The 25,142-nt window shown below is 38.4% G+C and overlaps 1 protein-coding gene across 3 annotated transcripts in view; it reads left to right on the top strand.

Annotated features, from left to right (window-relative positions):
• Positions 1–25,142, top strand: part of col16a1 (collagen, type XVI, alpha 1) — a 158,553-nt gene that overhangs the window by 96,297 nt on the left and 37,114 nt on the right. For all 3 annotated transcript variants that reach the window (XM_057827320.1, XM_057827319.1, XM_057827321.1), the window contains 16 exons: positions 3,925–4,048; positions 6,325–6,606; positions 7,553–7,633; positions 9,204–9,269; positions 12,431–12,463; positions 16,359–16,409; positions 16,547–16,579; positions 16,725–16,769; positions 17,191–17,229; positions 17,325–17,387; positions 21,193–21,237; positions 21,339–21,434; positions 21,584–21,622; positions 21,691–21,735; positions 24,623–24,658; positions 24,742–24,864. In XM_057827320.1, coding sequence (XP_057683303.1) covers positions 3,925–4,048; positions 6,325–6,606; positions 7,553–7,633; positions 9,204–9,269; positions 12,431–12,463; positions 16,359–16,409; positions 16,547–16,579; positions 16,725–16,769; positions 17,191–17,229; positions 17,325–17,387; positions 21,193–21,237; positions 21,339–21,434; positions 21,584–21,622; positions 21,691–21,735; positions 24,623–24,658; positions 24,742–24,864 — 1,201 coding nt within the window. The remainder of the gene's footprint in view (positions 1–3,924; positions 4,049–6,324; positions 6,607–7,552; positions 7,634–9,203; positions 9,270–12,430; positions 12,464–16,358; positions 16,410–16,546; positions 16,580–16,724; positions 16,770–17,190; positions 17,230–17,324; positions 17,388–21,192; positions 21,238–21,338; positions 21,435–21,583; positions 21,623–21,690; positions 21,736–24,622; positions 24,659–24,741; positions 24,865–25,142) is intronic.

Here is a 25,142-nt window from a genome sequence, read left to right as displayed (position 1 = left end):
GTAAATTGGAATAAATAATTATGCAAACATTTTTTGTGAGACAGCCTTGTACGCAAATGTCTCAGTGAATACAATGCATGTATGACATTTTAAAGTAGAATTGTAAAAAATGGTAACATTACATAGAAAGTCTATGAAAGGCTCAGCCACTTTTAATTTTCACATCTTAAAGGACACACAGCAGTGGAACCGGCTGGAATAATTAACTATGATGTATGATCTTCTTTCCAGTAATAAGATTCCAAAATGAGTCATGAACTCATTGGCTTCCATTTTTGACGATAGGCGTCCGATCCGTTTTAGCTTGGAGGGTTGGCATTGATCACAGCTAGCCCCTTAAATCAATCTTGGCTTAATTTTTTTCTCAATTCCCCATTCTCTCCTCACCTTTACTTCTAACCTTTTTGTAATGTCTTATAGCTGGACATTTTCCATTGGACCATTCTTCAGTCATAAATCACTTCATGGGCTAGAAAACCTGCTGCCAACATTAACCAGTTCCTGTGCATTTGTGCAAAGACCGACAGGGATATAGGAATATTTCCAAGTATTCACCATCTCAGTGAGCATACATTTCACCGAGGTTGTTTGTGAACCCTTCATCCCTCAATACACCTTCATGCAGTGAATAATTGTCTGTATGAATTTGTGTGTTTAGATGCCCTTGACCAAAACTGAGGGATGCAGCTTGCTGGGCTGTATCTGCTATGAAAATTAGTGCCAAAGGGTTACTGGCACATTGTGTGCTTTGCATTATAATGCTGGCTGCATCTTCAATATGTGGGGGAAAATAAACGGAAATGGCAAAACAACTATTGCATATCCCAAAAACTCACACAGGCATGGACTTTATCATTTTAGCCTCAAGCACATCAAGAGAAAGAGTACATTTTGAACCCAAACAAAAACATTTTAATCTGGAGAAAAAAAATGACTAAACTTGATGGAAGCACTTATTTGTTTTTTTTAATAGTCTCGCAAAATACAGAGAAGCCTATCATGTCGTAGCAACAATTATTGTTCATATATTTCAAATTGTTTTGTAATTGAATTGTGAACTTACTGTACAGTGGTATTGTTAGGCCTATTCTAAGGCAGCTTCAGCCCCCCTAAAATATTCTAAAGCCCTCCTAAATATTTTGTTATTTTGAAAAAAAAAAAAAAAAATGCTGACATTTTGATTATGAAGTTGCCAGGATATTAGTTTGAATCAGTTTCTCCTTACTTCATAGAGTAAGGTAGAGAGCCCCTTCAGTGCGTTGTTATCCAATCCGTTCAACTTGTTCATATAGAGAACGCCCACAACACTAAAAATCCAGTCCGTGTTTTCCCTGTCACCTTGCTTCGTAGTCAGTACCGGGCTACCGTTATTCATGTGTGTGTACCTCTGATGCACACAGAGCAGAGTGTGAATAGATGGATGAAGGATGTCAGGGAAATTCAACTTTGAACTCCATGACAAGTGTTACCTCGATAGCTCTATTATAGAAATGAGTACGACCCCAACCTTGGATTGCTTTTCTTCGAAGACTTTATAAACAAGCGCCCTCGCGTACAAAATGATGTGACCCAGCCAGGAGCTGTGATCACCCAGAAAGTACGAAGAAGTACAATAGAGGCTGGACATTTATACTGTTGAAAGACCGGTGAAAGCCCACCGTGAAACAAAACATACTCAAAAACGAAACTCATCATCTGACAAACCTGGGTATTTTTCCATTCAAAAACATCTTTGAGCTGAGACCTTAAACACCGGTCCCGGCTAGAAAGAAGATAAGAAACCACAGTCCTCCCTTGTATTCATTCAGGGCATATTGGAAAACAGGAACATAACAGTCCATATTTGGGCATATTGTGAAGGTTATGGGAAGGCACACTCAAACAGGTTGATATAACAATGATGCTTTATTCTACAATGTTCTCATTCAAGCATAACAAAAGCATACAAAATATGATGTATAATTGTTGTGTTTTAAGCATGAATAAAATTCTCTCAAAAAGGATGGATATAAGAAGGTTTTCCAAGAAAGTGAGTATTTATCACTGCTGATAGTAAAAGTTAGCTCCAGCTTCCGTGTGCTGACTTTCTGCAGTAATATGGGCCATCAGTTGACTATTTGCGGTACGTTGCTGCCACCTGTTGGTTGGAGTAATTTGCTGCACCTATTTTTTAGTCACAGTTTTGGTCATAAGCTCATTCACTTTCACAGTGTGGTGTCTAGCGGTATCATTGACACTCGTGAATGCTTTCAGTTACATTTCTGCCTCGGAACTATATGTCTAAGTATTTTATGTGATTAATAACATATGGATGGGCAGTGTATGTATACCTAGGTGGTGAAGGGTCACATGTACAAAACTTATTAAGTTGTAGTGTGTTGTAGAGGCTAGCCAATGGCTAATAGCTCAAGCAAGTTGTGCTATCTGTATAATAGTTGTGTATATATAGTTGTGTATATAAGTGCAGTTTGTTGTATATTGAGTGTTGAATTTATGTATGTTTTTTGTTGGTGTTGTAGTTTCACAATATTAAGACGGGTGTCCTCACATAAAAACAAGAAAAGACAAAGCTTATGGAGGTGCATTCATTGTTAGCTGGCTGTCGGGCAGTGCAAAAAGGCAACGCACTGTTTTGAGCAGTACACACCAACTAACAGTAGAAAGTGATTGTGGACATCTTACCTTAGTTGTTTGTGGCCAAAAGTTACATCCCATCTCTAAAATAACGCTGCTACTTAGCTGCTGCTAGCTAGTTAGTCTGAATGCATTGCGAAGGTCCTGGTTGTTTATAGAGTTAAGTGTGCACTCATTTTACCACTATCTTTGGGGTGACTTCCTTCTGGAGTATCAGCTGTGTTTCTCACTTTACGCATAGATGAATACAGGAGCTGAGCTCATTCACCTATGATTATCATCAGTGGATAGTCATAATAATACACTAACAGTAATCACTCCACGACCTTTTTTGACCCATAGGAGTCAGAGCAGAGTGATAGACCAATTTGCCACCTTTTAAAACAGACAGCATTCTTTGATGCTTCCATCTACCAAGGTAACTTGCAATTGTAATAATTTTTTCCTGCTGTTCTACTGTATGAAAAACAGACTGAAACAACAACAATAATAATAATGAATATATGATCAGTCTTTGTTATCTGTTTGTGAAGTTTTGTGCTTGTACGCCATGTTCAGTTACTTCCTGTGCATCTCCGGGGGGCTAAGCCCCTCCTCTTCTTAAAACGTAGTGACGCCCCTGTTGCTAATCATTCCTATTTATCACTATACCGCTCTCCCGACTAAGCCTAGCTGTCTGCACAGAAAAACAGAAAACATTTAAAAAATCTGACATTTAGTTTAACATGCTGTTCAAAGAATGCGCTGTCATTTAAATGCTGCTCAGCTTTTGGAATAAAATACGAACTAAATGTGAAAACTGAACTTCAAAAGCACTCTGTGGAAATTTGTTTTTGAAGGTTTGTGAACACTTTAGATTTTTGACAATTTGATGCTGTCAGTTCATGCCACAGGTTCCTGCTTTTGTCATCAAATCATTATTATAGCAGGATGTGAACTTACAATCCTCGGTTAACATAGTTTGTTGTATTGTAATCACAAATTGGTAAAGGCCTTGTGCACAATCACATATTTTAAATTTAGGATGACCTTTTTATACCTTGTCCTTGGTAAATGCATTCACATGTGAATCAATAGCACTTGGAATTATGTTTCATTTGAAAAAAAAATTAGAGGTTCTTTGAAACAAGCTCAGACCATTTTTATATAATATGAAAGAAATATTATTTGAATGGAAACTAAACTTCACTGAAACTTGTATGAATCTCATTTTGCGGAATGAATTTCTTTTCTAGGAAGTTATAAAATGGCAACACATCATTAAGCATTATGATCTTTTCTGTGTTGTAGTCAGGTTTTTCCTAATGGGCTTCCTGAAGAGTTCACTCTAATCTTCACCCTGGCATTAAAGAAGTCTGCCCTGAGGGACACCACCTACCTTCTACAGATATCTGATGAGCAAGGATACCCGCAGGTTTTTCCTTCTTAGAATACAGTCTTTATAGTTACACCTTTATAACATCCACATTCCCGCATCTCTTTACTTTGACAGCCTTACCTACAGATTCCCCTGTCATTCTTATTCCCACTGTATATTTTCTCTTTTATCCAAGCATCCTTTCACTTTCATGATCATCACTGACACAGCTGCCTATAGTTTTTTTGCTGTTGCCTACTAGCCAAACTATCCTTTGCAAACCCACCCAGTTACAGTGGGGCTAATAAGTATTTAGTCAACCACCAATGTGCAAGTTCCCCTACTTGAAAAGATTAGAGAGGCCTGTAATTGTCAACATGGGTAAACCGCAACCATGAGAGACAGAAAAAAAAAAAAAAAAAAAAAAAACAGAAAATCACATTGCCTGATTTTTAAAGAATTTTATTTCCAAGTTAGAGTGAAAAATAAGTATTTGGTCACTTACAAACAAGCAAGACTTCTGGCTGTCAAAGAAGTCTAACTTCTTCGAACGAGGTCTAACGAAATCTAACGAAGCTCCACTCGTTACCTGTATTAATGGCACCTGTTTTAACTCATTATCGGTATAAAAGACACCCGTCGACAATCTCAGTCAGTCACACTCCAAACTCCACTATGGCCAAGACCAAAGAGCTGTTGAAGGACACCAGAGACAAAATTGTAGACCTGCACCAGGCTGGGAAGACTGAATCTGCAAAAGGTAAGACGCTTGGTGTAAAGAAATCAACTGTGAGAGCAATTATTAGAAAATGGAAGACATACAAAATCACTGATAATCTCCCTCGATCTGGGGCTCCATGCAAGATCTCACCCCGTGGCGTCAAAGTGATAACAAGAACGGTGAGCAAAAATCCCAGAACCATACGGGGGGACCTAGTGAAGACCTACAGAGAGCTGAGACCACAGTAACAAAAGCTACTATCAGTAACACAATGCGCCGCCAGGGACTCAAATCCTGCACTACCAGAAGTGTCCCCCTGCTGAAGAAAGTATACGTCCAGGCCTGTCTGCGGTTCGCTAGAGAGCATTTGGATGATCCAGAAGAGGACTGGGAGAATGTGTTATGGTCAGATGAAACTAAAATAGAACTTTTTGGTAGAAACACAGGTTCTCGTGTTTGGAGGAGAAAGAATACTGAATTGCATCCGAAGAACACCATACCCACTGTGAAGCATGGGGGTGGAAACATCATGCTTTGGGGCTGTTTTTCTGCAAAGGGACCAGGACGACTGATCTGTGTAAAGGAAAGAATGAATGGGGCCATGTATCAACAGATTTTTAATGAAAATCTCCTTCCATTAGCAAGGGCATTGAAGATGAGACGTGGCTGGGTCTTTCAGCATGACAATGATCCCAAACACACAGCCAGGGCAACGAAGGAGTGGCTTCATAAGAAGCATTTCAAGGTCCTGGAGTGGCCTAGCCAGTCTCCAGATCTCAATCCCATAGAAAATCTGTGGAGGGAGATGAAAGTGCGTGTTGCCCAACGACAGCCCCAAAACATCACTGCTCTCGAGGAGATCTTCATGGAAGAAGGGGCCAACATACCAGCAACAACAAAGTATTGAGATTAACTTTTGGCATTGACCAAATACTTATTTTCCCATCATGATTTGCAAATAAATTCTTTAAAAATCAAACAATGTGATTTTCTGTCCCCCCCCCCCCACACACACACACACACACACACACACATTCTGTCTGTCATGGTTGAGGTTTACCCATGTTGACAATTACAGGCCTCTCTAATATTTTCAAGTGGGAGAACTTGCACAATGAGTGGTTGACTAAATACTTATTTGCCCCACTGTATGTTCCTAGTGCTGTGACCGTACATATTCTTTGTTTGAATCAACTCTCTCGCCTTCTTTTCATGCTCATCCATTCAAACATTTCCTGCTTCAAGGTGTTCCCCTTCATTGTTATTCATGCATGTGTGTAGCATGATGAAGCACAGGAGTTCCTCGGAGTACCTATAATCACTAGAAGCCAGATTTAAATACTCAATATGTATGATGAATGGAGGCCCGGTCCCCTCATTAGGAATGATTTATCGGGTCTGCTGCTCGTGTGTGTAATTAATGTCTTCCTTTTTAAATCATCCTTATGTGTGTGTTCTACACCTCCGTGAAGTGGTTGCTTCATGTAGATATTACTCTTCACTGACACTGATTTCTGTCAGTTTCAAATTTACTAGCCTTAAGTGTATTTGCATATTCATTTTTCTTTGTATTGGCGCTCCGGCTCTAAAATTATATTTGCCTTAAATGTAGCTTTCCGTAGACCTCAATGGCCCAGATGGCACCCTGTCGTTGAGAGCCAGACGGGCTGCAATCACAGATGACCTGGTGAGCTGTGTCTTCGCTAATGAGGGTGTGGAATCTCTGCTGGATTTACGCTGGCACAAGGTGGCCCTCAGTGTGCAAAGGGATTCTGCTTCCCTCCTCGTGGACTGCAGCCACACCGAGACACAGCCCATAGAGCACCGTGGAAAACTGCACCCTGATGGGCATACTCTAATGGGTATTCGAGCTGCGGATGCTGGGCCTGTGCAGGTATGGTTTTGAGTTGAATCTCCTAAAAGCTAGGAATATAGTATGCTGTCATTTTTTTTAAATTATTGATTGAAAGCTTTTGTAGAAACCCAATCTAATCTCAAGTCTTAAATGCTGATAGTTTTACAATCTTCTTAAACTGCTGCAGCACGTGCAGCATTAATATTTCTACTTGAACATTAATCAAGTTTTTTTGTTGTCACCCCCCCCTCCTATTATCGCTCAGGATAATTTCTCAACATGTTTTGAACTGCCTTTTAAGACCAGCGATGCATTGAACACAGTTGTGAAAAGGTGTAAAAGGATGTATGTCAACTTTATATACTGTAGCTCACATCATGTTGTTAATGTCACTTAGTCAAATATGCCACTTTAAAACATCTTAAACTAATATACACTGTTTTCTTAATTTGATGCTTGTTTGCATTACATACAGACAGAATTGTGGTTCTTTGTAACACCTTTGATGAAGTTTTTTAACAGCACATGTGCATATTTCAAGACACTTCATTGACCAAATAATGAAGGAAGATGCACACGTGAATATCAGGCTACTATTTGAATGTCTTTTTTGGACTATATACTATGCTCTAGGGTGCTGTTTTTTTTTTCTCGATGAGGCAATCTAGTTCAGTCATGATTAAAAAGCAAGCAGACTACCTGGGAGAATGAGCGTGCCGTGAGCCAGCCTATTAACGCTGAATAGATCCAGTAATCCTGGCATTTATATTAGTTTAAAGATCAATTAACATCATTAGTCTGAAAGCATGCAGGGTATTTGGTTAACACAGGAAATGGGTATTCATACACACACACGCACACAAAAACCTCCTGACAAAGAGCTTTGTGAACACTTTATATAAATGAACGCTTAATTGGCTCTCAACTTTGTTTACCGCCTCATTTACGCTTAGATTATTTATCTTTCTTCCTCTGTGTCTCTCAGATGGACATTCAGCAGGTGGTGCTCTATTGCAATCCAGCCCTTGCCAGCCAGGAGACCTGTTGTGAGATACCTGGAGCTCGAGTAAGATTTCTACCATTTGATTTTTATAGGTTCTTGAAGATTATTTGCTCTTTAGTTGCTGTTTTCCACAACAAGCAAAGTAGAGTACCAGTTATAAATAGGGTTGGGCACCGTTTGAAATTGAATGATTCCTATTCCAATTCCGACTCCACGTTTCGATTCTGGTTCCAAACGATTCTCGATTCCAATTTGGGAATTTTGAAATTTCACAGTTGTGTTTGTGTCTTCTCGATTTTTTAAATTATATGAACTTCTCACACGGCTATTTTTAACTTGTACATAAATATTAGTCTTTGAACTTGAATGTGACGAAGTTTCTTTCCGTAAGAGTGCACTTTCACAACAATGTTTATTTTTCTAAAGCTCACAGACAACACATTATATACAACAACGCAAATTCTACATTATACTATACGCTATAAGTAGTCCCTGGTGGGATGTGTGTACTTCGGGTTGATAGCTTTCATCATGTTCCTGCAAAATATTAACATACAATGTCACTGTTACGTTTGTTCAAGGCGGATTATTGATTAGCAATACATTATATATATATATATATATATATATATATATATATATATATATATATATATTAGGGCTGTCAACCGATTAAAATTTTTAATCGAGTTAATTACAGCTTAAAAATTAATTAATCGCAATTAATCGCTATTCAAACCATCTATAAAATATGCCATATTTTTCTGTAAATTATATATATATTCTGTAAAATAAATTGTTGGAATGGAAAGATAAGACACAAGATGGATATATACATTCAACATACGGTACATAAGGACTGTAGTGGGCATTTCACTCTACTGTCATTTAAATTTGTCTATGCTGTCCTCACTCCGAAGCGTCTACTTTTTCCAAAGCTAGACAGCTAGTGAATGACGCCTTAATAATCAGACTTCTTCCTTTTTCATCTGAAACAAAAGCGGTTGCGTGACGTCTGTAAACGGGGATTTTCAGGGTAAAACGGACAAATTAAAAATAGTTCGGGGGTTTAATGTGCCATGAATCTGCTGTGGCAGCATATAGACATATTGTTCTATCAAACACAACAGTTGTTTTAGCTTGAAGTACAGCAGTTTCTTTTAAAGAGGAGTGCAAGAGCAGAAACTGCTTTTTCATTGTTGTCTGTGTTTTCCCCTTCACAGCTTCACTTATCCTTCACAAATTTTTATTAAACATCATGCTGTATATGCTCATGGTATAAAAAAAAACCAAAGGGATTGCTTTGATGGCTTCCAAAACATTTCTGAAAAACTAACTAATCAGCTCTATTAAACTCTGTTCAGACATGGCCATACACATGTTCTCATGCGCCATAAAATATTAAATTGCAATAACTCCTCAAAGGTCCTCTACAGATAAGCTATATTATGATCATGGGTTCTTGTGCAAGTTTGCACCGAAAGTATTCTATCAAGAATGTTCAAATTATTCATCATTGTATTGCTACACATATGTACTAACAACTTCATTGTGTTGAAATCTTTGAGAGATTTTATGGTAAAAATTAATGTTAATATTATTATTTTTAAATGTTTGTCCTTCATGGTTACAGTGCCCACCGGATGCCTCCAAGAGCCGACGGGCCGCGGAGAATGACTTGGATAACACTTTTAGCCAGGTAACAAATTGTACACATAGGGTACTACAATAGTTTTAAAGGTTTTTACGTATATTATACAGTATACCCGAGCACACTAGCTGTTGCCCATTCAAACTAGTCAGATTTTGTCTTAGAACTTCTTATTTAATTTAAAATAAATACAGCAATTGATCAGTATACACAGGCCTCCTCAAACCACGGCAAAAAAATTCTTCCAAACAATAGGACATTATTTTCTTAAAATAATTTTCCTGGTGAATTTTCTACCTGTTAAATGTTGATGTAGTTCTTCCACAACTACACAGGGGTGCATTTCCACTAGTTTCATCTGTCATTTTAATGGAACATTGAGTACAGTATAGTAGATTAGATATTATCATTATCGTTAACCACTAATCAATTCTAAATATGGTTGCAGAAAACAACTTGATTGTGTCATCTATTTCATTCCCACACTCACCTGTCACCCTTGTCCCATCTCTAATCAGTTTTTGTAAATGCTGCCTGCATATTAATGCGCTGATAAGTGTTGTATACCTTAGAAAAATGTTCAAAGCCGCTTACTCTTCTTGGCATTATCACAGATTTATGCAGCCAAGACATATTTCTGTTCAATTTCTATTTCCAGTGGATCCACTTAAAGTCATTTTCCGTTTCAAAAACACACAAGATATTGACTTGACTTTTAATTGTGCTTTTTTCCCCACATAAACAAGAAATCGTTCAGCACAGTGTGAGTAGCAGATATTGACTGCATGTCTGAAATGCTGTTTTTTTGGTTCAGATAGCATTGTTAAACAGCTGCAGGATTTTTCTTATGATGCTGGTAATTTCTTTAAGATTTTAAGTCTGTTTTCTTACCCTCCCAAAAAACTCAAGTGGTTTATGAGCGTTATCGGGATGTAATGTCTGTGAGTGACGCATTCATTTTATTTGACTTCATGTTGTCCAATGCAACATTTTTAGACACCATAAACACACCGGTCTCCCTCTGTCTACCACCATAGTCACAGTGAAGCGAAGCGCTACATATGTTTGGTCATAATTCTTGTTCTTAGATTTCGAGAGACTTTACTGTGTCTCATTATCACTGTCTCGTTCAGCCTTTCTTTTTAACCCTGTTTTATACATTTAAAAAAAAATGTTTAAGTGTTTTTTAAAAGCACTTCATATCTTTTGCTTTGTCATGCTTGTGTACGTGCTTGGTGTTAACAAACCCACACAGAGAGCTGATACTTCTTGGTCACACTCTGACAATAAGAGCATCACTGCCATCTACTGTAGTGCATATGCAATTCCACTTAATACAAGTGCGGGGAAAAAAGTACTGTATATCCCCGAGGTCATACACGCCTAACTTTGCATCACACCGCGCCCCACAGGAGGCCGCACCCTGCCATTTGAGAACGACTGCTATGCAATGTTGCAGTATTTCCCTACGTGACTAGCTATAGACCCTACTCACCAACGTCACAGAATGACGTGTCGCTGTATCCGGCCGCCATATTGTCAGTCTTTGTTTATCCGTATTCTCAATGGTTTCAATTTGTCGTGCAATTTATAGTGCAATTCATGGAAGCCCCGGTGCTTTCAGACGCTGTAAACTCATTGGATGCGTTGCATAAAAGGCGTTATGTGGAAAAGCTTCAGTCTATCCATTCGCCAGATCCATATTTGATGCCTAAATCGATATTTTTCGACCCGCTGTCTTCGCCCTCTCTGCCTGACATCTGCTACCCTGATATCTACAACTATCTTGTCCACACAAAATCAGCCTATTCTCACGAAAGTTTGAAAAACTGTAAGAGCAGCACTCTAAGCAACATTACTCCGTGTGACCCCTCACTTTCAATTTTCTAAAATGGCGACAATCAATTAAAAAAAAAGTTGACTGCGATGGCCAACGCTTCAAGGATAGGTGGATATTGGACTATTTCTTCAATAAAACACGCAACAACTGTGTCTGCCTCATTTGCAAAGAGACAGTCGCTGTTTTCAAAGAGTTCGATGTGACGCGATAATTATATTACCGAACAAGATACGCTGACATGTACGACAACATTACAGGGAAGATACGCAGCGAGAAATTATAGCAACTTGAAGCTAGTTTAATTTCACAGCAGCAGTATTTCGCAAGAGCCCGAGTGTCGAAAGAGAACGCCACAAAACGAGACTGTTGAAATTATGAATTTAAAAAAATAATAAAGCAAATGTGACACACAGAAGGGCTTGCTAAAATTAGTCTAAATATATTGTTCTATGTAAATCAGCCAAGGTAGCCCCCCACATTTTTACCACACCAAATCTGGCCCCCTTTGCAAAAGGTTTGGACACACCTGTTTAACTGATGATCCGTAGATGAGGCCAGCTTCTTTCACTTGGTACCAGCTAAATATTATTCAAATTGTAATGATGGTGGAAGAAATAAGCAACTTGAATTTGAAACTGTATGTTGTCGGCGATTAGCCTCGCAATGATCTTAATTGTGGTTGTCAGCCCAAAACCTTCTAAATGTATATTAAATGCATCTTACCAGATATAAAATGACTACTACATAATCTGTGGTAATTGTTTGGAGCCCAGTTTTCTCGTCGAATTGCAGCAGTCCATCTCGCTCTCCTCTCCGGGTCTCTCGGAATACGGTAGAACTTCAAGTCTCTCCGTCTATCTTCTCTGTTATTGCAACCAACCGCCACACACGCCTTCACTATTTTGATTATTAATGATAACGAGCAGAAAAACACGCCATAATAAAGGAGGAATTTACGTAGCGGTAATGCGTCAACACGACGAGTAGACGGACAATATGGTGCGGAGGCGTGGTTGTGACGTCATGTGAGTAGGGTCTATTTAAACAAGTTCAGTAATTCTCAAATGGTGTTATGAGTAGAACTAGTTGTACACAAGCTCCATCTAGTGGTTTGCTAAAGAATATTTCTCTAAGTACAGTTCAGTTGTACCGAACTGTCTTCTGTAATACAGTTGTATAATCTTTAAGAGCGATTTATTTTTAACTTTTATGTAGTATTTTATTCTATGCTTCCAGACTGCAAAGACTTATTTTAGTTTTATTTTATGGTCCTTTTAATTGAATTTGAACAGACTTTCCCCTGAGAGCAAAATACAAATACCGGTATATATTTTTTGTTTTTAACTAACCTCTACCTTTTTCACAAAAGGAAATCATCTCATCCAAAGATCTAGCAGAACAAGTGAGTCTTCTTTCAGAAGCTTTTTTTTATCACTTGTCATATTTCATGTGGTAAATTGATAATCATAATGGGTGGATTTAAAAACATCCTAGTGTGTAATTGGGTGATCTCTACCCATTCATGCAGGCCATGTATTTGTAGCCGAAGCTTTGTTTCTTATGTTGATGTATGATGTTAAAAAAAAACAAAAAACTACTGTTCCTTTGTTTCGCCCTTGCTCCCTCACCCATCCTTTTGACTGACTGAGGATTGATTTTCACCTCATTATGTGTCTCACTCGGGAGTTATGCATGCCTGATAAATGTTGTCATTCACCAACAAAATGCATGTTCTTTTCACAAATAGAACACAAACTCTAGACGCTTCATTATGTTGCTCCTGTGCACCTGGGCACCTTCCCCGACTTCCTCAATATAGGTTATTTGGGTTGGGGCCCAAGCACTCCTTGCAAAGACACATAAGTGAACAAATGTGGACAAATTGCAAGAGCATCTGTTTTTCAAAGAAAAAAATATGAATTTCACCCCTAGGAATCAGACCATAGCATACTTGATATATGAAATGTAATTATTTTAATAAATTGAATCTGAGGGTCAAATTGGCTTCTGTTCAGTCGCCCTAACTAAAGCTACGTCGGAAAGTAATTTCCACCGCGGTGTTCTTGTTCCACTTACTTTTAATGGAATAACTCTTGAATTTGTGAGGTAAAACTCTGAGGTCCAAAAATCAGCAGTATATTTAATCTGTTTGAAAAGGAGACCCATACAAAACCCCAAATCGTGTTGTGCATAAAAAAATGTCACAGATTAAGATTTTGCAGAACATTGCATTTAGTTGAGGGATTTTGGGGTTTTAGATTAAAAAAAATGTTTTAATAATATTATTTTTTAGGTACAGTCAAACATTCAAAGGCATGCAAAATTCACTCTGTACTTCTGGTTGCCTTTATTCTTTTTTTGTAATTTAATGAATATTCTTCCCTAAGGAGATAATGGAAGTGAATACATTTGTACAAGTACATAACTTGCACAATATGTACACGTACATACTGTAGCCTTTAGAAATCCTTTTGTATGAAGAGCACAACCAGACACTTGAGAAACATTTTTGTATTCAAATATAGCACAGCACGAAGCAAATACAAAAAAATCTAACATTGTATTATTTAAAAAAATGAAATACTTCAAACTCCTCCACTTTGAAGATGTCTGAGGCATGGCATACAATAAAAGTGGCATTACTACTATTCCCTCTAAATTTGTACAAGTACAAACTAAACATAATATGTATAATATATACATATTATGTATTAATTAAGATGGCCTTTAGAATCTTTTTGTCAATCAATCAATCAATCAATCAATCAAAATGTATTTATATAGCCCTTTACAAAACCCGAAAGGCCCTCAAAGTGCTTTACAACAAAACATGGCTCAAGATAAATAAAAGGCAGGAAAATATTATACAATGACATTTTAAAAAATAAAATAAAACAAAGAGCGCATCGCAATAACATTCCAGCAAGTAAAACAATAAAACCGATAAAATCGAAAAAACATTAAAAAAGCCCTTAAGCTAATAAAACCAGGCTATACTAATCTTTGTAAAAGGCGAGTCTAAAAAGGTGTGTTTTTAGCCGAGACTTAAATGTATGAAGAGCACAAGCAGAACATTGAGAAACATTTTGATATTCAAATAATGCACAAAAAGAGTTAAATGCAAAAATCTAAAATTGTATTTAAAAAAAGAAAAAAAAAAACACTTCAAACTCCTTCACTTTAAAGATGCCTGAGGCATGACATACAATGAAAGTGGCTTTACTATTATTCCTTCTAAACAACACAAGCAAACCATCCAAGGTTCTCACTAAAAGGGCCTCACTAAGAGCACTATCAGAGAGGAGAGCTTGGAAACTGTGAGTCATCGCTGCCACTGATGGCTTTAGGTTTAGGTTTTAACAACTGTAAGGGGGAGGAGACGAAAAGTCCTATACTGCTGGCCAAAAGTATTGGCACCCCTGCAATTCTGTCAGATAATGCTCAATTTCTCCCAGAAAATGATTGCAATTACAAATGCTTTGGTAGTTATATCTTCATTTATTTTGGTTCCAATGAAAAAACACACAAAAAAAGAGAACAAAAATTAAATCATTATCGTTTTACACAAAACTCCAAAAATGGGCCGGACAAAAGTATTGGCACCCTTTGAAAAAAATGTGATGCTTCTCTAATTTATGTAATTAACAGCACCTGTTACTTACCTGTGGCACATTACAGGTTGTAGCAATAACTAAATAACACTTGCAGACAGTTAAAATGGATTAAAGTTGACTCAACCTCTGTCCTGTGTCCTTGTGTGTACCACATTGAGCATGGAGAAAAGAAAGAAGACCAAAGAACTGCTTGAGGACTTGAGAAGCAAAATTGTGAGGAAGCATGGGCAATCTCAAGACCAAAGACCTGAATGTTCCTGTGTCAACCGTGCGCAGTGCCACTAATAAGTCTAAAGCCCACGGCAGTGTGACTAACCTCCCTAGATGTGGACTGAAAATAAAATTGACGAGAGATTTCAACGAACGATTGTGCGGATGGTGGATAAAGAACCTCGACTAACATCCAAACAAGTTCAAGCTGTCCTGCAATTTACTTACCTGAGAAAGCCAAAAATGTTTTGGAAGAATGTTCTCTGGTCAGATGAAACAAAAGTAGAGCTTCTTGGGAAAGGGAAAATAGTTTACAGGGAAAAAATGAGGCCTTCAAAGAAATGAACAAGGTCCCCACAGTCAAACATGCCGGGGTTGCTTTGCTACCTCTCGCACTGGACTGTGTGTGCATGGCATTATGAAGTCTGATGACTACCAACAAATTTTGCAGCATAATATAGGGCCCAGTGTGAGAAAGCTGGGTCTCCCTCAGAGGTCATGGGTCTTCCAACAGGACAATGACCCAAAACACACTTCAAAAAGCATTAGAAAATGGTTAGAGAGAAAGCACTGGAGACTTCTAAAGTGCCCAGCAATGAAACCAGATTTAAATCCCATAGAACACCTGTGGAGAGATCTGAAAATGGCAGTTTAGAGGAGGCACCCTTCAAATCTCAAAGACCTTGAGCAGTTGGCCAAAGAAGAATGGTCTAAAATTCCAGCAGAGCACTGTAAGAAACTCATTGATGGATATCAGAAGCGATTATTGTTGTAATTTTTTTTTTTCTTTCTATTTTGTGTTTTTTCATTGCAAGCAAAATAATTGAAGATATTACGACCAAAGCATTTGTAATTGCAATCATTTTCTGGGAGTAATTGAGCATTATCTGACAGAATTGCAGGGGCGCCAGTACTTTTGGCCAGCAGTGTATGTGTCTTTTCCCATCGGCCTGCATGCAGATTAACAGTCACAGAGCCCTTAAGACACTTTATGGTTTGTTAAAGCTCACAGAAACAGTAGGTGGACAGGACACACTGTTTAATTATATTACATTCTAAAAGACTTAATTTTGTTTTTAAGTCACTATCCATTTTTTGTGCGCAAGCCCTCTTGTTGCTGAACATCTGCTCCACTCAGTCGTCAAACATTCTTACAGATCCCTGTCTCCCATGGGTGTTATGTGGTCATATGTGAGTGCATGTCCACACATCATATGCACTTTAACTGTGAACTGTAGCAGTGCAGGAGTGTTTATTTTTATGAAATAGTGCCACCACCTGGTAAATACAGAAACAGAAATAAATGTTTTCCGTGTAATTTGAACTATTCGTGTGAGTGCATTATACATCGGCTGGAATTTTCACATTTCATTAACCAATCCCCTTATCAATATTCTTTATGGATGTGATGCATTCAAATTCTTTTTGCATATTTGTGACATTTTGGATTGATTCATACGTGCGTTGTTTCAGGTCCTAAATCTTGCTCGGATTTCTGGGATCAAAGGGGAAAAAGGCAACAGGGTGAGTCTTCGTTTGTGCCATTGGGAGTACAGAAGGACTAATAAAAGTGGAATGTGGGATGTCATTACGTGCCCTGACATGCCTTGTGCAGTAAGTGGGACAAAATAATAATATTTTTTTTTAACTCTCTCTCCTAGGGTGATGACTGTTCTGGCTTCCATTCAAGTCCAGTAAGTAACTTTTAACGCCATCTTGCTCATTAACACTGTGCTGTTATACAGCAAAAAGAATTTCCCGTAATTCGGCTGTATTTGAAGCTTGGCCAAAACTGGCCTCCAGTAATAAAACATGCCAACTGTGTGTCTGTAACCTTAGTGTTCGGAGGGAACCAAGGGCCAGAAAGGAGAGAAAGGCGAGATGGTGAGTGCCAATCCTCCGCTACAGGTCACGGCGCAACCTCCCACGGCATTGAAATCCTTCTAACCGCTCACAAACTTAACTCAAAACCTCTTTTTACTGTGAATGATGTATGCGTCATGTTTTTATTCACTGGTGAGTCAAAGTGTCTGCACTGCAAGTGTCAGCGCGGTTAGGGTTGAATAAGATTTTAGTGGATCTAAATTGTAAAGTATACCTCGGTGTCATGCCTGTGTTCTGTCTGCATTATGCATGCATCCTTTCAGGTCTGTGTGTGTTGTGAAGCATTGGTTTCTTGCTAGTTGTCCTCAAGGATGGCTGACTTTTTGCTGTGTTGTTTTGTTATGCACCAGTGGTGTGTGTGATATGCACTTTTTTGAACCAGGTCATTGATTTAGGCCTTGCATGTTTCTACCCCCCGCAGATGCTGCCTGCCAACTGGGGTGAAGCAGCTGAATTCAAGGTGAAAGGTTTAAGAAACCAGGCAGACCTGTTGTCAATTTTATTCCCCCTCTCTACCTCAGTGTGATTCTCATCGCTTTATGCGCCTCTTGCCAGGGTCTCAAAGGTCAAAAGGGAGACATTGGTCCACAGGGTCTCACAGGCACTCCAGGAAAGGATGTTGGTATTTTTTTCTGTTTCTTATTTTGTTTGCAATGTGTTCTCTGGGGAATTAACTAGTTGATTGAAACCAGAACTGCATTACTCTAGGCTAGGGTGACCATATTTTGATTTCCAAGAAAGAGAACACTCGACCCGGCCTCGAGATACTTGAATTGAAAGATCACTCAAAGATGCCTAGATCACCCACTTTTTTTTTTTACTCAACTGGTTACTCAACAGGCTTTATTCTTCCTAAAAAAAAAAAAATCAAACAATTAAAAAAAAAAAAAAAAAAAAAAAAAAAAAAACGAATAATGATTTAAAATATATATATATAATGCAGGCCCATGGAAAGGTAGTCCAGTCAATACACACACACAGTATGCTATGTGCCAACTCAACATTTTTTAAAATGACTATCACGACAATTGTCGTTGACAAATTGTTATTCCCACTGAATTTTTACTCTCATTCAATGTCTGTACGCAAACAATAACCGAAATAAATTGACAAGCTATTCAACCAGCGTGTTTCCAAACGCAGCAGTTCAAAACTACATTGCCCATAATGCCTAGCGTGGCTGAGCTCACTGATTGCTACCTTATTAGCGAGTACGGGAGCCAAGGCAAAATCAGACGTTGCAATAAAAGTTTACAGTCATCAGCAGCGCAGAGATGTGACACCAAACGGGATTTTACAGATTACACTAGTAAAAATCTCCGACAGAAGTCAATAGTTGCCATTATATACGAATTTATCGTAAAAAAAAAAAAAAAAAAAACTCATAAGAAACACAGCTACTTAGAACAATAATACTAGCATTCAACCAAATAAACTAACGCAGAATAATTACAAGACTCATAAAATATACTGCAACTCTATGTACACATATAACCCTATACAGTATACAACAGAAGACACGTGATCGACATTAACAGGAGATAAACTTACAGAAAGGTGTAAGGAGCCACGTTTTAGAACTCCTTATTGAACTCCTTACTGTAGTCTGATGTCTCGCCAAACCGTCAGTAGATGGTTGTAATTCCCCATGAAACAAAGGGTAAACTGCCAACAAAAAAGAAGATCTACTCCTTCTCCCGCCCCTACTAGTAGGAGCCATGTCAACTCAGGCAGGCGCTGCCTCCTACAGGCATGAAAATCACTCACCTTTCGGCGAAATTCGCCGTTTTGAAGTCAAAAAGGGGTGACCTATGTGAATTGTGTAGCTCCGAGAAGAAAATTTTTAGGGGGGGGTCGTAAATCCATCTAACTAACTAACGACATGTTTTACTGAAGTTGCTAAGCCTGTCGCGATATGCAATGAACCCATTTATCGCAAAGTAAATAAAAATGAGGGCGATAATTTTCACAGCTGCGTTTTATCACCGCGTGCGTGCTTACATTTGCGCGTGCGTGTAAATGACATATGAGACTCCAGTTGTTGTGTCCAGATGTTTATTGGTCAACAACATGCCGTAGAATTACAGTTCACACATACAAAATAAGGAAAATCATCTATATTAAACACTGTAAACGTTAGCATTGCTACACTGATACTACTGGGGGAAAAAAGACAACTTACGTTAGCCTGCTATAAAACATAGTCTTTTCCAAAACGCAAACTTGCGGTTAAAATGTGACACTTCAAACATGAAAAATCGCTGGTTTACAGCATTTGCAAACGAAAAAAATGACCAAAAAAATCTATTAGTGACACCACAAGCAATGACGAAAAGTGCTTTTTGCGGAGTGTAAAGTTGTTAGCGGTTTAGCGAACGTAGTTCCGGTGAACATTTCAAAATAAAGGCAGGTCACGTTTGTCATGAATAACGATTTCTGGAGTTAATCCCACATACATCAGAATTAATACTATAATATGTAAATACTCTAATACTACAGAATTCAGATTTTACACTAAGAATAACTTTAAAATGACACCCTTTTTAAAAATTATGATTTGCAATTAATATAATTATTATAATAATATTATATATATAGTAGTATACTATAATAATAATGCTAGACATTTTTTTATAAGAATTGTTTTGAATAATGTTGGAAAGGCGAAGTCAGTGTTCTTAATCTATTTACATTCCATTTTTTGCAGTAGTAAATTTTATCAACTAAGCCTGCACAATATATCGTTTGAACATCGCCATCGCAATTTGCGCATGCGCAATAGTCACATCGCAGGACGTGCAATTTTTTTCTTTTTTTTCAATATTTAAACTTTTGCTTTACTTCATCAACGCAGCAAGTGTGCAGATCCTGGATTAAACGGACTTATAAAAACTAGGGCCGATGGCTCCATTTTTCAGAGCATCGGAATTTAAAAACAACACACATTCATGTTTTTCTGCTTCATGCTTATACAGCACCACAGTGTCTCACTCTCCCTCCTGCTAGGCAGCGCGACCAAAATGTTTTTCTTCGTCAACAGTGCAGCTGTCCCAAACGGAGCTATTCAAGTTATTTGGTTAAAATTTTGCCATTTTAATATCGCAATATAAAATCGCAAACTCCCCAAAAAATCGCAATGATAGTTTTTTTTCCCAATATCGTTCAGGCCTACTATCAGCATTTGACCTCAGTGTTCATGTGTGATTAATTATTGTTATTTACATGTTTATTTGTACTTAAATAAAGAATTTGAGTGTTCCAAAATGTTTTTGTGAATTAATAAGTGTCAACAAAAATTTCATTCTAAATTATTAAAAATATATATACTGTATATTAGTCGACTAATTGTAACAATAGTCGGCTGACTGATCGGGAGAATTAATCGTTTGGGACAGCCCTACCGGAGCATATTTCCTCCACACTCTTCTCACCTTTTTAAAACCCCTGACCCATTTTCATGCCTGATAGCGGCCGGAGGGTTTCTCTTCAAATTGGTCTTGTGAAAAACCGGACATTTTCATGAATTTATGAAACCCGGCCGGACGCTCTGGAGGTCACGTAATAACAGGACTTTTCCGGGCACCCTACTCAAGCCTATGTGCAAACTGGATTATTTTCTTACAACATGAGCATGTGCACAAAAAATTGATGCATTCAAGTAAATTCCAAATTGAGCTTGTGCTTACAAAGCATACTTATGGGCAGATATCAGCGCACACAGGCACTTTTTATCTGGCTAAGGGCATATATTCGCTCAATTTATATTGCATTAATCTTTAAACTCCGACTCCCATTGATATCTCATACCCCCTCTCTGCCACATCTTGCAGTCAGTCTAGATTAGACTAGAGCAACAAAGCTTGCACAATCAATGCCGCCTCATTGACTAGGATCTCCGTCTGGCACGAAGGCAGCCCCCTATTCAGGAAGATTTAAACCTTTTAATCTTCCCTGTTCAGAGTGGTGATCCTGCAGACGCAATGGAAAGTTTTGAGGAACAAATTACAACACGTACGTCTGTTCCGAGATATCCCCCTGGTTCCAGCATCAGACACTCGCATTCAGTCGTTCACCAGGCTAAGTGGTTTTTGCGACAGATGGATTTGGCAGAGGATAGATTCTTCTTAAGCTGCCATCCATCCGACATAGTGAATATAAATGTGCTTGTTGATGTGACTTGAATTAGGCAGGCAGAAATTGGTGCAAATGCGAAAGATAATGCCTCTCACAAGCTAGAATATTCCCTTGTTGATTAGTTTCGGTTTTCCGATGTCAAGCAAATGTGGGAAATCACCAGATGTCTTTCACAATTTTGGAAGATAGCGAGCTTGAGAGCTCATTCCGTCACTTGGGCTGACATTGATTATGTCACTGACCTGTACTGACGCTGTCACATTTCTTTCTGTCTGTCATCATTTTCCAGGGTCGAGCAGGCTCCATCTGTGTTGTCGGCCCCAAGGGACAGAAGGTCTGTGTGCATTAAATCCTCGCTACCTCTCGATCAACCTGTGTGTCACATCTACACTGCCACATCCATATAAAACATATCCGGGTTCAACTTTATTTTAGGGCGCCTCAGGATCAGTGGGTCCTGAAGGCTTGGCTGGGGAGCCGGGAATGCCTGGACCTCCAGGCCTACCCGGAGTTGGAAAGCCAGGTCCAGCAGTGAGTAAATTAAGTAAATTCACTAAGATGCCATTAAAACAATGTTTTCTATTGTCTACACAGTACTGGAATTAATTATGACATTAAATTGAGAAAGTGTTTGAAACACCCGATGAGTTCAAATAAACAAATGTGTTCTCTTCCTTAAGGGCCCTCCTGGTCCACCCGGTGGTGCAAAAGGAGACATGGTAGGTTATTTTGTTTCGACACATAATTGTTAAGTCATTGTTTTAATTGATGATATGTGTTCTAACAGGGTAAACCAGGTGTTGAAGGGGCTGATGGATTACCTGGTGATCGGGTAAGATATTTTTAAGAATTGTTTAAAAAAAAAAAAAAAAAAAAAAAAAAACATAATCAGAACCATTAGATTCCTTTTACATATGCTTTACAAATTTTAGATCGTCTGTTGTTAATTGGCAAACCACGGGCCAGATCTGAACCCTGAACAATCCCATATTGACTCACGACTAATGGTTTTGATTCAGAACTAACTTCTATTTTTAGCAGAACAGCCATTATACTGTAGACCAGTGGTCCCCAACCTTTTTTGCACCACGGACCGGCGTGATGTTGGCCTTTTTTCATGGACCGGCAATGTGTGGCAGAAAAATACAGTAAATATAAAATAACACGACGGGGCTGAAAACGAACGTTGAGTGCATGGAAAATGTAATTCACCAAACGCTGTATCAACCTTTTTTAACAGCGGCCTCCCCTAAAACTTGATGGCAAATATCCTTGTTTGCAGGCATAAGTTCTACTCCAATCGTGAAAGGTTTCTTGGCATTAGCATTACAGTTCACCACGATGTATGATGCTCTCAGTGCATTCGCTTTTGTTGATGTGGTGGCCCTCACTAATTGTTTCTGTCCTCCGTGCTCGCGCTTTTTCGTTGAACAAATTCCAAAGGCTTATCCATTACTCCAGGGTGCTTAGTCTCTATGTGCCGAAGCAGCTTTGAAGGCTTCATTGCCACATTTGCTAACTTTTGGCCACATATTATGTAGAGTAGACTTGGCGTAGGCTCCTCTTCTGACTCATCAGTGGCCTTTTCCCTATAAAAAGCTGTCCAAAGATGTATGTTTTTCAATCTTCACTAGTGTGCGGGCTTATTATTTCCAGGAACAAATGTGATGCGCCTACGTCATACGTCATTATCGAGGACAAGCCCACATAGATATATTAAAAATAAAAAAACGGATACCGGCTTCAGTTGATTTCTATGACGACATTCTATCAGTTTTATTATTATATGACTACCGTATTTTTTGGACTATTAATTGCAGTTTTTTTCATAGTTTGGCAGAGGGTGCGTCTTATAATGTGGAGCAACTTATTTGTGATTATTTACAGTCAGGTCGGGCAGACTTCTCTCTCGCTAACTTTTTAAAAAATATATATATATTCATGTATTTATACTAAAACGATGTATGGATGTTAAATAAAATAAATAATTTGGACAAAACAGAGAAGGCGCTGTGCATGCCTGTGCACGTGAACGCAGTGGCCTCCGCGAGCATCCTGATATTTCCTTTTCAATATGGAGCAGCTATAGGAAAACAAACTAAAGACAGGGTAATTGAAAAACAAACAACTGCGGTAGTGGGATATGGAAAGGATTCAAATTGATTGCTGAAGATACGGAAACCTGTGTCGGCTTCGCTGAATGTAAACGAATGTGGCACTTTGGTCTCATACGAGAAATATATTTAACAAACTTTTCCAGCGTTATTTTGTTGTGTAAATGCATTTATAATTAGCATAAAAATATGTAGACTATTTAAACACGTTTTTTTCTCTGCCAACTCGAAGAGATTAAAATAAATGTCAAATCAACTATCCGCCTGTTAGAACAGACACGCAAATATAAAAGATATAAATGTTTATTGAATATCCATCTTAGTCTTGTTTAACTGGGAGAATTCATTACAAAAGACAGGCTTTAATTTGGTATCATTATTCATATATGCACCGGCATCATCACAAACATGATCACACAAAACGCAACCACGCATCGTATCCCCGCATTTCCTCCTTCTCCTGAGTCCTCAGAAATAAAACATAAAATTTCGTTTTTTTTTCAGGCCCGTGCCTGTACACAAATAAAAACATAAACTATTCACAAATAAAACATAAAATTTTGAGTTTTTTCGGGCTCGGGCAAGCAAATCAAGTTAACTGATCGGGCTCAGGCCACGTCGGACTTTAATACTCGGGGGCCGGTCGGGTCGGGCTGCATTTTTTAGGCCCGATCTAACTTCTAGCGTCATGTAATGTTAGCATACCGTACACCTATTCAGCCTGTTGTTCTCCATTGTATTTTAAATTGCCTTTCAAGATGACATGTCTTTTCTTGGTGCTGGATTCTATCAAATAAATTTCCCCCAAAAATGCGATTTATAGTCCGGCGCGACTTTTATGTTTTTTTTTCCTTTTCATTGCGCATTTTTGGGCTGGTGCGACTTATACTCAGATGCAACATATAGTCCGAAAAATGCGGTAATCCCAGCAAAACGACCAGAATTAGCAATAGTAGTAGAAGCCAGCAGAAGGTAACTCACGTTAATGTATACACTCACTGACGCTGGGCTGCTACTGAGGTGTGTAAACACCCCAGTAATGGCGGCCACCACTACAGGGTGACGCACACATATCTCTACTCGGGTTAGTCAATTGTGTAAGTAGGCAGATCGGTGTGTCACGATGCGCAGGCCAGAATGCGGTCGTTAATAAATTATTTATTATTTCTGTGCAGCCCGGGAGCATATGCACCACGGACCACTACTGTAGACTATATGGTAGTTGCGTCACGAACTGACCAATGACATGTGACTAAACCAAAGTAAAATTCAATGTGACCTTATCTTATCAGGGCTACACCATTTTTCAGCAAATATAGCTATTAAAAATCTAAGGTAAAATGACAGAAAATCCTGTTAGAACAAGTCCTCGCTGTTTTTATTAGGACAATTTTGAGATGAAAGGTTTTGGAAGGTCGAATTAAAGTTCAATGTTCTTGTAAGACTGGTTAGGGCTGCATTTTCTGGATGAACAAGAGCACAATATTCCAGCAGTACAAGTTAGAGGCCATTATTTTACAAAAAAAAGCCTCAAGTCTTAAATATTTGCATAGTTGGAAATTCTATCGATTATGCAGAACTTATTTATGCCTTCTCCACTTTTAGGGGCCAAGAGGACCAGCAGGTCATAAAGGAGAAAAGGTATCACTGCCATTGTTTTAATCTCTTTATCTGCACTGTGTGGTTATGCTTCAGTATAATTTGTGTTTGACTTTAATTTTTAGGGAGACCCATGTGAAGTATGCCCTACACTGCCAGTAGATATTGGCAACACGGTGGCTTTGCCAGGTAGGAGGGGTCCAAAAGGAGAGCCCGGATTACCAGGAATTGGAGAGAGAGGACCACCTGTAAGTCAAAAATGGAATATACCCGGCCTACAGTATAATAATATGAACCTACCCTTTCTATAAAATTTAACAGCCTGCTTATATATTTTTTTTTTAACAAGATGTTGTCGGACAACTGAATCTTTGAAATATTATAGTTTATAATAGTGTACATTAGAGCTGGGAATCTTTGGGCACCTAACGATTCGATTACGATTACGATTCAGATGGTCCGATTCGATTCTAAAACGATTATTGATGCACCCCCCCTTTTTTTTTTTTTTTTTTTTTTTTTTTTT

Source organism: Corythoichthys intestinalis, chromosome 22 (genome assembly GCF_030265065.1).
Source record: "Corythoichthys intestinalis isolate RoL2023-P3 chromosome 22, ASM3026506v1, whole genome shotgun sequence".
NCBI classification, from domain to species: domain Eukaryota; kingdom Metazoa; phylum Chordata; class Actinopteri; order Syngnathiformes; family Syngnathidae; genus Corythoichthys; species Corythoichthys intestinalis.
Note: the sequence above shows the minus strand (reverse complement) of the source record. Positions and strands in the feature narration are given on the sequence as shown.